The sequence below is a fragment of the Neltuma alba genome, unplaced genomic scaffold, assembly GCF_004799145.2.
Source record: "Neltuma alba isolate B1F8T4 unplaced genomic scaffold, ASM479914v2 tig00000444_pilon, whole genome shotgun sequence".
NCBI lineage: Eukaryota > Viridiplantae > Streptophyta > Magnoliopsida > Fabales > Fabaceae > Neltuma > Neltuma alba.
The window spans coordinates 34,460-47,849 of record NW_021632053.1 but is presented as its reverse complement, the minus strand read 5'-3'; the positions used below and the strand labels follow the sequence as shown (position 1 = coordinate 47,849).

The window sequence follows — 13,390 nt, the reverse complement described above, 5'->3', positions numbered from 1 at the left end:
CCATCAGGGATGACCCTGAAAGATTTGGACTTGAACAAGAATTTTGGTCTTTCAATGTCAAGAGCTAAGTACCTGCTTATCGTACCAAGTTGCTGTTTTCGTACCAAATCTTAGAGAAATGGATAAAAATCGCTTGATGTAAACAAATGAACAAATTCGAGATTATCATTATATATGTGCATATATAGATGTAATAGTTAAAAGATATGCTTTGTTAAAACATTATAAAATTGCCAAGTAGGGTCAAATCAAGAAAATTCGTCCATTCATATCCAGACTAAATTCTTCATGCTCGCGATATGGAAGGACAAGATGCAGGAATGATGAAACGAGAGAGGAGAGAGATGGCGGTGGAGGGAGTAGAGAAATAGCGTTTTGGTGGAAGGAATAAGAGGGAGAATTTGGTCCACCCAATGCTATCTAACAGAGATTTAACTCTGTTAATTTTTGTTTAACAGTTTTATATTTCAAGGATTATCAGCCGTAAAGTCAAAGGAGCTAATAAAAAAAACGCAGGACTTGATTTAAAATTGAAGAAAATTATAAAGACCTCCAAATTAATTATCCTTAATAATTATTATTAGATTACTCAATTTACTTATTAAGAATAATTTTTTTATAGTAATTTTCAACTCTTATGTTGCAGTATTATTTCAACAAAATCTCATTCCTTAATAAAATAATTCATAAAACCATTATATAGTGTTTCTTTTATGAAATTTCTTTACAATATTGTTTTTACATCTTTTTTATATTATATAATTAGACTTTCTACGTAATATTTTTAAAATTTTTTTTTTCTTCAAAAGTCTAATAAAAAACAAACATTACAACATAAAAAAGATCCACGCTGAGAATTGCAATGGTTTGTGGAAAAAAAAACAGAAAGTACAACGTCATGTCTTGTCTCGAGACTGTCCCAATCTTATAAAATCTCGTCCTGTTCCTGTTTATCGAGATGAGATCGAGATGGGGCCATCCAACCCTTGAACAACCCTAGCAATAAGTAGCTTTTGAAGGGTATATGCACATTTGGTTTTTTTTTCCTTCTTCCAGCTATTTGAATTAAATTTTGGCCCATCTTATTTATGGGTTAAAAGTTGTTTTTTTCAGCATGACTACAAAGCACTTGAAACCGGCTTATGACTTATGCAATTGTGCTTATAAGTTGTACTACAAGAAACAACAAATTAGTAATGAAAAAAAATTTTTGTTACTAATTCATTGCTAACTAATGAGGGTATCTGATAGAAATTTTGGCACAAAATAGTAACAGATTTGTGATGGAAATTTCATTTGTTGCCAAATTTTTTTATTTTGCTGATGACCGCCATCTCACCACCTCTTCTCTCTTACATGTTGCCACATCATCACCACATGCCTATCATTATAAGCTACCATGTCATCGCTTTGTATATGTCATCGTCACGTTTTCGTGAGCCAATTTTGTGAAGGAGTTGTGATTCAAACATGGAACCTTCTACGTGTATGCTGAAGTTTTTGCCAATTGAGCTGAGAAACACCTGTAAAACTTTTATACAAAAATAAATATATATAATATTTTTAATGACAAATACAAATATATAAAATAAATATTATATATAATTTAATATATTATTTATTTCAATTTAATTTTTGTATTTAATAAAAAATTACTAATAATTAATATTTTTATTCGAATATTTAATAAAATAATGAGTGTATTATGTATTTTATTTTTTATTTTTATTTATAATATTTACATTTTTCTATTTATATATAATATATTATTAAAAATTATCATATATTATATTTTTATTTTAATAATAAATATTAAAAATAATTGTTATATATTTATATTATAATTTTTTGTGAAGTAATAGTCATAGAATAGCAATGAAAATCAGTGACAAAATTTCATCACTAATTCCGTCACAAAATATTTTGTGATGGGATATTTTGTGACGGGAGTTAGTAACGGATCAGTAACGAAAATTAGTGATTTAAAAATTGCATCAATTTTTCTTTTATAACAGGTTAACAACAGAACTTTATTTTCTATCACTAATCTGTCGTTAATTTGGTTCTATTACTAAAATTAGCAATGAATATTTTCTATCACTAAGTTTTGTCGGTAATTTTAGTAACAGAATTTGTGACGAAAAAAAATCCATCACTAATTTTGTAGTTGGTGAAAACCATTGAAGACATAATAATTACATGATACTTCCAATTTTTAATATAAGAGCCAAATAACTAATTTGCTAGCATTAAGAAAATTAGTCAAGTTATTTATTTATAATAAATGAGAGTTGTTATTTCTAAAATATCCTTATTAATCATGTCTACTGAACTATCCATTGATAGAAACCACTTAACATGTCCAATCATTTTAAGGATTACTAGGATAAAATGAATAAATATGAGAAACAAAGTAAATTAAAATATTATATTTAGAATCAAATTGAATTTACAATTAGCTTTTATGTTAAGAACAGGAAGTAGTATTATTTAATAAAGTTCATGCCTTTTTTTAATTATTTTATAACTAAACTTACTTTTTCAATAATAATTCAAACAACTACTTTTATAAAGTCAATTTAAACATAAATTAGATTATCTAATTTAACTTTTACCTAATATTAAATTTTTAAAAATTCAATTAAAAATAAGGTTCTTTTTTGGGAAAATTTCACTGTAGGACCGCAGAAGACAAAAAATTTCAAAGAGCCCCCAAAACATTCTGAAATCTCACTGCAAGACCAAGGGGCCAATCTGATATTAATTCCACAAGCGAAATGACGCCACTGCCCCTAATGAAGACTTATTTCCTCCGAAAATGAGACATATTATCAGCGGGTGTAAAAGACGGAAGAAAGACGGAAAGGGAGGAGATGGCGTTATTTCCTGCCTCTCCCATGCAGCGCGCCGGTGCGGAAGGGAGATAGCTGACAACCATGAGCTGAGAAAACGCAGTGGCGGAGCTTCACTTTTGCGGTCCGTCCCTCCGCCGTCTTTCGGACTCCAAGCTAGAGTTGGTGCAAGAGAGAGAAGTCGCAAGTGTGCCCTACAGTGTTGCGTGTTCTCTGGAAGTAGCGTCAGGTTGGCGTGGGAGGTAAGATTTTGTTGTTAAAATTTTGGTTTTGTTGGTGTGATTCGGTTAGCACAGGTGGGTTGTGATGGGTGAATGAGGAAGAAATGAGTATTTAAGTGCATGGGCATGTAGGTTGGGAGTGAGTTGCAAATCTTACGGTTTTATGGTTTAAGAAATTCATGCTGATGCTGTTTTAAGTTGTTAAAGATGTGGTGTTTGTGATGTTTTCAAAAGTGGGTGCATATTGAGAATAATGCACTGCTGAAGGAACATAGGTAGGCGAAAAAGAAAGGGAAATGGGTGTGTGGCCTGGAATGGGTTATATGACAGGTAGACGCGCAGAGGAATGGTGAAAATACATAGTACGATGGTAAATTTGGTAATTCTGGTTGTGTGCGAGAAAAAGCAATATAATGTTGTGAAAATACTAATTCTTGTTGTCAATTGTCAAATTGCTGATGTAAACGTACGTTGTGTCATACTTGAATGATGTGCAGCAGCAGAGGATAAATGGCTAGCAGTAGTAGGAAACAAGTATTTTGCATCTTTCATGTTAGAGGGCACTTTGTAAAGACCTCAGAAGGGAAATTCATTTATGAAGGGGGCATCATTACTGGAAGATTGATTAGAGAAGGGATGACATATGAAGAACTACAATGCATGGTAGCTCATGATGTGTGGCCAGGGACTCGTGAATATAAAATGAAGTACACAGTTAGCTTTGACCGGGATACATTCTTGGATCTTGTTGACGATATTGGTGTTGGACAAGTAATTGAGTACAACAATAGTAGTGGCCATGTTTATGTTTGTGAGAATGAGAAAGACTTCACACAAGTGTCACAGCTGGACAGTGTACAAGAGTAAGTTGTTCTCAACTGGTTTTATTAAGATTGTGTGTAGGATAAGAAAGAATATGTCCAATTTTGATAAATTGAACTGTAATACTGAATAGCTGTATTTGTTTATGCAGGTTAGATGATTTGGTTGGCCCTTGTGGAATGTCAGTATCTGCAATGGAATTGGATCTAGACACAGACAACATAAACATATCTTCCGTACAAGATGTGCCAACACTGATAGGAAGTGTAGGTATGGAAACGTTGCCAACCCCAATAGCGGTGATGAATTCATCAAAGTGGGCAGATTTGTTGATGTCAAGAGGGCAAACCTTTGTTAGTGCTGAACATTTTAGAGAGGCATTATATAAGTATAGCCTTGCACACAAGTTTGGTTACCGGTACGTAAAGAATGATAGGCATAAGATGATTGTGAAGTGCTGTGTAGATGGTTGTCCCTGGGAAATTTCAGCATATGGTGTAGGTGAGAATAATGGATTCCTAGTTGTGAGAAGATTTAACTATGAACACTTGCATTATGCACAAGACAACTTAGTTGTCCCTCAGAGAAAGAGGTGCAAACTTGCTTCAGCAGTCATAATAGATGAGTTGATTTCTTGCATGCACAAAGCTCCAAATGACATTAGACGGGATTTGGAAAGAGAGTATGGGTTGAGGCTCAACTACCAACAAGCATATAGGGCGAAAGAGAAAGCATTGGAAAAAATTCATGGTTGTCCGCAGGAGTCTTATATGCTAATCCCTTGGATATGTGAAAGGCTGAAGGAAAGTGATCCAGAAACGGTAGCAAAGTGGGTTGCATCATCAGATAATAGATTTCAAGCTGTATTTATTGCATACGGTTGCTGTGTAGAAGGGTTTTTGAAAGGTGGCAGACCTGTATTATATGTGGATGGATGCCACTTGAGTGGTCCGTACAAAGGAACGTTATTGGGAGCACAAGCGTATGACGCGGATAATGAATTATTCCCACTTGCATATGCGATTGTTGGAGGTGAGACGCTTGATGACTGGGCATGGTTTCTTGGTAACATAAAGGATATTACGGGCTCATTAGAAGTGACAATAGTATCGGATAGACACAACTCAATAAAAGGTGCAGTGCAAGCCGTGTTTGGAGGAGATCGACATGCTTTTTGCTACCGTCATGTGAAGGAGAATTACAGTGCTGAGTTTTTGAAGATAACCAGGGGAAAGAGGAGGACCAGCGGACAGACAAAGGAAGTTGCACTAAAATTACTTGATTCTATTGCATACGCAAGACTTGATAGAGACTTTGATTGCAGTATGGAAAAGCTAATGGCATTTTGTCCAGAATTAGGACAATGGCTTCAAACAAATGGAGACATTGACCGTTGGGCACAAAGCAAATTTCCTTACAAGAGGTGGGACAATATCACAACAAATCTAGCCGAATCCTTTAATGCTTGGCTTGTTGGTGAGAGGAAGCACAACATAGCTGTCTTGATACATGAGCACAGGGAAAAATTGGCAAACAAGATGTACCACAGCAAAGAAGCCATGACGAATTGGAGCAATGGTGTGGGACCTAATATAGAGGAAAAGTTGATGGATCATGTGGCCAGATCAGAAAGAATGGATGTGCAAAATTATGGAATGAACAATTTAGGGTCAGATGGGGAAACCTAGATGTGCGGGTAAATCTTGTGTTACGTGAATGTACCTGCAAAGGTTGGCAAATGTCAGGACTACCTTGCCCACATGCGTGTGCTGCAATCAAGAAGGTATATGGTAATATATATGCATATGTCGAGGATTGCTTTTTACTCTCAGCCCAAAAGAAAATTTATGGCAGACTCATGATTCCAGTTGAGACCCATGACATCCCTAGGCCAGATTCCCTTCGATATGAAGATTACTCGTCCACCATCTTCCTACAACCACCATTGACAACTCGGCGTGCTGGAAGACCCAGAGGTAGGAGGATTGAATCACAATTCCAGCAGAAGAAAGCGTATCATTGCTCAGGATGTGGTGAAGCTGGTCACACTAGAAAGATTTGCACTAACCCGAACCCTGGGTGACTTTGTTGCTCAAAATGGTCTTTTATTTTTTTGGTTCAACACACAGCTACTTTTGTACATAAATGAGCCCCACTATGTAGTTGTTGAGTTGTTGGGGAAGTAGCTATGACAACCCATTTTGATTTTTTGGTGGTGGGTTCGATTATATTTTGTATAGTGGTGTCAATAGTTGAAAAATTTCATGACAGTAGGTGACTATAGCTGTCGCAGGATATGTTAGGCTGTAATCTGTCCACATGCGAATGGACTATTTTTAGTTGTAAATATTTGTATGTATGTTGCAAATTGTGTAATGTCACTTGCAAACGGAGATTCCCCTGCCTGTCCACTGACGGACAGCTTCTTCGGGTGAAGGTCATCGTATGTAAATGGACTGATTACAGTTGTGAATATATATATGTATGTTGCCAATTGTCTAATGTCACTTGCAAATGGTATACGAAACCATACTTGGACAGCTTCTCCAGGTGAATCAGTCCGCATGCAAATGGACTATTTTTAGTTGTAAATATTTGTATGTATGTTGCAAATTGTCTAATCTCACTTGCAAACGGAGATTCCCCTGCCTGTCCACTGACGGACAGCTTCTTCGGGTGAAGGTCGTCTAATGTAAATGGACTGATTACAGTTGTGAATACATATATGTATGTTGCCAATTGTCTAATGTCACTTGCAAATGGTATAAGAAACCATACTTGGACAGCTTCTCCAGGTGAATCAGTCCGCATGCAAATGGACTATTTTTAGTTGTAAATATTTGTATGTATGTTGCAAATTGTCTAATCTCATTTGCAAATGGGCCCTTGCACACTGTTCACCCACGGACACCTCCTTCAGTACGAGTAGGTCAGATGCAAATGGATTATTTATAGTTGTGAAAATATGCATGTATGGTGCGAATTGTCTAGTCCCACTTGTAAATGGGCTGTCCCACACTTAAGGAAGACACATGCATCAGGTGAATCAGTCCACATGTGAAGACAAGTATGTGTCTTGCAAATTAGCTAGTCCCCCTTGCCAATATGAACGGACGGATTCCACGTGTGAATATAGGTATGTATTTTATAAATAGGCTAGTTCCCCTTGCAAATGCGCTCTCCCGCACTTGTTCCCTCACGGGCACATGCTTCAGCTGGTCCAGTCGACATGTGAACGGACTGATTCCACGTGTGAATATAGGTATTTGTTGTGCAAATCGGCTAGTTCCCCTTGCAAATGCGCTCTCCCGCACTTGTTCCCTCACGGACACGTGCTTCAGCTGCACCAGTCGACATGTGAACGGACTGATTCCACGTGTGAATATAGGTATTTGTTGTGCAAATCGGCTAGTTCCCCTTGCAAATGCGCTCTCCCGCACTTGTTCCCTCACGGACACGTGCTTCAGCTGCACCAGTCGACATGTGAACGGACTGATTCCACGTGTGAATATAGGTATTTGTTGTGCAAATCGGCTAGTTCCCCTTGCAAATGCGCTCTCCCGCACTTGTTCCCTCACGGACACGTGCTTCAGCTGCACCAGTCGACATGTGAACGGACTGATTCCACGTGTGAATATAGGTATTTGTTGTGCAAATCGGCTAGTTCCCCTTGCAAATGCGCTCTCCCGCACTTGTTCCCTCACGGACATGCTTCAGCTGACCAGTCGACATGTGAACGGACTGATTCCACGTGTGAATATCGGTATGTGTTGTGCAAATTGGCTAGTTCCCCTTGCAAATGCGCACCCTGGTGAGGTCAACGACGGCACATGTAAATGGACTGATTACAGTTGTGAATATATGTATCGGAGTAGCAAATTCCCTAGTTCCTCATGGAAATGGACACCTTATTCAGGTGAAGGAGGGCACTTGCATATTTAAGAGGACACGTTGTTCAGCAGATGAACGACACTTGTGAATGCTCTAATTTATGTTGTTAACTTATTTGTCTCTCTTGCAAATTGTCTAATCGTTCGTGCAAAGGTCTAATCCCTGATGTAGGTTGTTCAGTTGGAAATGGACGAACATTTGGTGTTAATTCCTGTTTTTTTGGTGCAAATTCCCTAATTTTTGTTGTTAACCGTACATCTAATGAAAGTAAACAAGTAGTGATAATATGAATCCATCAAAACAGTCTTCATTAACATCGTTTGTATGCACAACATTTTAGTCCGCATAAAGTGTTCACAACAACAATTACAGTGCTTATCAGCAAAAACTACAAGGTAGGAATTTGATCAGTCATCGCTTTCTCTTGCGTTGTCTGTTAATGTGGTCAAGGTGTTTGGTAACAGCATCTGACTTGATGTTTCTTTGATGCGTCACGAGCCACCACAATAGCTCACACCGTATAGATGTGTATTGATCCTATGGGACAACAACAACTGTTCTCAGTAAGTTGACACAAATGCATGATGTCATTAATATATAATTCAACACCTACCGCTGTATAATAAGGCATGGTGAATAGAACTCCATCCTTCTCTTGTGGGTTGGGCCACTCTCTTAGATATGTGATGACATGAACCCCACAATCATCACTGAAAAAATGAACACATCACTATGCTGGCTTATGTATGTCGATTATAATTTATGACAAATAACTTTCAGTGAACAAAAGACTCACGTATTGTCTTGAACATGAACCGTGGGATACAAGATGTCATTGTTTGAATCTGGGTTGGCCAACCCCTCCAGCTCAGGCTTCACTCTCCTTAGTATTTCAATGAAGTGTGCCCTCTACACAATTACAGATGATTATCACACAGGGGATACTATGGTTGTCCAACACAAAAGTAGCAGAATAATTACACCACTTACAAAAGTTTGCGCCATCATTTGCTGCCCCTTTAATGCTGGATCAGACTTATTCTTCTTCTTTTGGTGCTTCATTGTATCCTCACCACCACGCAGAGAGTCCAGCACATAAAACTTTAGTGTGCTCGGTTCAAACACAAAGCAAAACCAATGCAGTGCAAACACAACAGGTGCAAATATGTATTCACATTCAGCCAAATTGTATCCCACGTGTTGGGGAAGTAGTTCTTTCAGGTGTTTGTCCACTTGCCATGCTGTGTGTTGCTGCACCATCCTTGCCTATCACAACAGCAAATTGCACAGCAATGCAAATTGTCAGTGAAGAAACTGTATCGATAACTTTATTGCACAATTTAAAGCATTGATCCATTAACAGGGGATAGCACTAACCGTGAAATCTGCATCAAATATGTGTCTTTTAACCGCAGAGGCACTCTCATGTTGGTCAGCGTTCAAGGTGTGGGCAATCAGAGTCATGATCTGTAGAATAAAGGAGCAGGAAAATTAAATTAAAATTGTGGCACATTCCATATATGGCCACTTTGATGTAACTTGAATAGGTGCACGTACCCTGTTGCTTATCCACCTTCTGGGACCCAGTGCTTGTAGGTCTGATCGTGTTGCCAAATGCCCAAACATATCTACCATGACCCTACAACAAATATGAAAGTGAAAATAAGTAGTCAGTGTTGCATAGTAGTATTATTCACAGGCTGTCTTTTCCATAATAACTGACTATACTTACTCTTGAGCCTCATCTGGTTGACACCACTCAGTACACACAGTATAAAATGCATCCCTGTCACTCATTTTCACCTTTCTGCCATAAGTAGACATGTAAGGAGATTTAACTGCTGGGACTTTACGTCTACTTGACCTCCTTGTGGGTAGCTGCACTGCTTTGCCCACCATTTTCCCTTCTTCCGTTTGAGCTGCCTGTTCATCTTCAGTCCTTATCTGCAGCTTCATCTTCTCTCACATTGTCGTTCTCGTCTTCATCTTCTCTTCTTCTTCTTCTTCTTCTTCTTCTCTTCTTCTTCTTCTTCTTCTTCTTCTTCTTTCTTCTTCTTCTTCTTCTTCTTCTTCTTCTTCCTGTTCATCATCATGCAATTTGTCACCACTTTCATGTGTTTCTCCGCTCTCTACAGTCATAACTTCATCATGTTGTGGCCGCTCATTTTCATCCTCCTCAGTGTGGTGTTCTTTTCCTTCTTCTTCATTGCCTCCCCGGTTAAGAAGTTTATTTTCCAGCTTAACTAATTCATCACAAACTAAGTTTTGAATCTTGGTCATCTCATTGTTCAATGTGGTGTTGAAATTGAGCCAAAACTCCTTAATGTCCTGCACATTGTAAATGTATGTCATCAAACAGATATTAAGTCTCACCAACAGACATTATCACATTGGTATTACTCACCGGATGATGGAAACTTGTACTGCTCCCCGGTTGTGTTGACTCATTCACTTCAGCAGCGGGTGGACTGTAGAAAATGCCATGTCGACTCTCCTTTTCCGCATCAATTCTCCTCTTCACAGCCTTATCATCCCAATGTGTGACGGCGTCTTTGTCTTTTGGTTCACCTCCCTGTAGAGGGAACCTTTGCAGGAAGTGCAACTGCAGAGAAAGAAAAAATATGACTCAAAAATCAAATTACATAATACATCAACAGTTTAATGTTCAAAGCATATCCAACAGGGCATATTTTGTAAGGAAATATGCAAGTACCAATAAAAAGTAGATGCACCCTCTGACGACTCTGGCACTCTCGGTCTGTCCTTCCTTACTGCTCCTATTGTACCGTTTAATTTCCTCACTGAGCTCGTCAAGCACAAAGGAAGCCCAGTCAAATTTTTTCCAGTTATTTTCTGTGCAGGCCATTACTTTTAGCACCTTGTCACTCACACTTGCACTTCCCGTGGGACAAAGAAGAGTGCCCACTGTGAAAAGAACAAAATAGAATTCAAAGTTTCCATCTTCTTCATCACTCTTTATCTTCTCCGCAATTTGAGAATATGTCAGTGGAGTATAGTCCTTCTTCAGCTCATTTACTTCATCCTTGAAGCCATCCAACTTCACTTTGGAGCCCTTATCTGGTAACCCAAGAACCCTCCTAACATCTGTACACGTGACCTTCTTTGTCTTCCCCCTTATGGTAATTTGTTTACTTGGGGGGTCATATGCATGAATCAACTCCAGACATAAATCTCTGGGCAGCTTATTCAAAGTAATACCAAGAAGATGACCAAACCCCATTTCTTCCACCTTGCGCTTTAAATTTTCTTTGCCATTTATAAACTTTGCCACTTCCTTGAATTTTGTGGGGGAGCACCGAGTAGAAAATGGGGACACATATTTCTCCTTCTTCTTCTTCTCCTCTATCAGCTGTTCCTCCTTCTTCCTGTACGGCTCCCTGTCAGCATCACTCATCTCCCTCCAAATTGCTGAAGCCGCATCTGTGATTGCTCCCATATTTCCATGCATCTCCTGCTTCTTTTGCTCCCAATATTCTCCCTTGAATACTTTCCAGCCGGTAACTTGTGCGTCCTTTTTTCCCATCTTCTTCCTGTATCCAATAATCACAAAGTCATTAGTTAGTACATTAAACAGCAACATTCATACCATCCAACATTTCTTGTAACATAAACCCGGAAATTATATACACACTAATTATTATTGTTAAATCCTTAACTTGTCATACGACAGGACATCAAATTGTTACATGCAGGTTAACTGGATAATGACACCATTCTTCGTGTAAATTAGCTAACATTCATTGTCAGGCCACAAAAGATCAGATTCCAACTAACATTAAATTATGCAACAGAGGTGGTTAATTAACTACTTTTTCATGTCAATTCCCTAACTTTCACACTCCAACACAGATCAAACAATTACACCGGCGAACAGTCAAAATTATGCTAATTGCTCATGTCAATTGCCTAATTTTCCCTGTGAGGCCGCTGCAAACCACATTTCGACAAACATGCAATTATGCAGCAGAGGTGGTTAATTAACTAATTTTCGAGGTAAATTTCCTAACTTTCTCAGTCCACCACGCATCAAACAGTTACACATAAGCTAAGTGGAAATCCAGCTCACTCGTGGTGTCAATTGCCTAATTTTCCCTGTCAGGCAACTGCACACCAAATTCCCACAAACTTTGTGGGTAATTTATTGATTCTCCATGTAAATTTCCTAACTTGACAGATTCAACAAAAATATGAAACCGTCAGACAGGAGCTACGCGGATAATCCCCTAAATCCTCGTGTCAATTGACTAATTCCTCCTGTGAGGCCCGCTACGGATCACATGCCAACAAACATGAAATTTTGAATTGCCAGTTGTTACTTTACTGATTTTTCATGTAAATTCCCTAACTTCCAGAGTCCACCACACATCAACCACTTAAACAGAAGCTAAGTGCAAATTCACCTAATTGCTCGTCTCAATCACCTAATTTTCCCTGTGAGGCCGCTGCAAACCACATTCCCACAAACATGCAATTATGCAGCAGTGGTGGTTAATTAACTAACTTTCGAGGTAAATTTCCTAACTTTCTCAGTCCACCACGCATCAAACAGTTACACATAAGCTAAGTGGAAATCCAGCTCACTCGTGGTGTCAATTGCCTAATTTTCCCTGTCAGGCAACTGCACACCAAATTCCCACAAACTTTGTGGGTAATTTACTGATTCTCCGTGTAAATTTCCTAACTTGACAGATTCCCGGAAACATGAAAACTGTTTGACATAAGCTAACTGGATAAACCCCTAATTCCTCGTGTCAATTTCCTAATTTTCCTTGTGAGGCCACTACAAATCAGATTCCAACAAATATAGCTGGTAATTTACTGATTCTTCGTGTAAATTGCCTAAGTTGACAGATATATGCACACGAGGTTGTCACATGCAACTGGTTAGTCAACTAATTCTTCACGTCAATTGACTAACTCCCATTGTTAGCCCACAAAATCTCACATTCCAACAATCAACGGGATAAACCAAACAAAACAAACTCATTTGCCTAATCCATACGACAACATTTGCCCCTCCCAATTCTTTTCCTTATTCCTGCAAAATGCCTACAAACACTATAGCAATGCAGTTAACTACCAACACTAATTTTTCCCTAAATAATTAATAACTTTCTTACTTAGCCCCCACACAAACTCTTCATGCTACACTCACAAGCGTTCGCTCACTAAATCAGGAGCATTTGCTAAAGGGCAGTCAGGGAAATGGCCGAACACTATGTGACACATTGGTAATCATTCCTGGGTTAGAACCTAAATGTCATTACCAAACACACCCACCTTTCAGTGGGTCATTCCTCCTTAACCTACCATGAAAACAAAATCCAAGAAATCTACTGCATTTAACGGGGACCGCGAAGCTTACCAAATGGAAATCAGTGACTTCTTCTCGCCCTGCTTCTTCCTTCTTTGTCGATAGCCTTGCAAGTTTCCTCCTTTGTCGGCCTCTTCTTATTCTCCTTCCGCTTCTAGTGATTACCACGAACCCGCAGATTGAAGCTGATGGAATTTTTGGGGGCCACGTCGAACACTTTTCGCAGATTGCGAGAGGCAGGAATCTTCCCACAGAGGTAGCACGTTCGC

At 38.6% G+C, this 13,390-nt stretch overlaps 1 protein-coding gene across 1 annotated transcript; it reads left to right on the top strand.

Annotated features, from left to right (window-relative positions):
• The first annotated feature begins 3,583 nt into the window (after positions 1–3,583).
• On the top strand, positions 3,584–5,583 carry LOC114735631 (uncharacterized). The gene is made up of 2 exons (XM_028923368.1): positions 3,584–3,936; positions 4,047–5,583. The coding sequence occupies exons 1-2, from the start codon at positions 3,584–3,586 to the stop codon at positions 5,581–5,583; spliced, it is 1,890 nt and encodes a 629-aa protein (XP_028779201.1).
• The last annotated feature ends 7,807 nt before the right edge of the window (positions 5,584–13,390 follow it).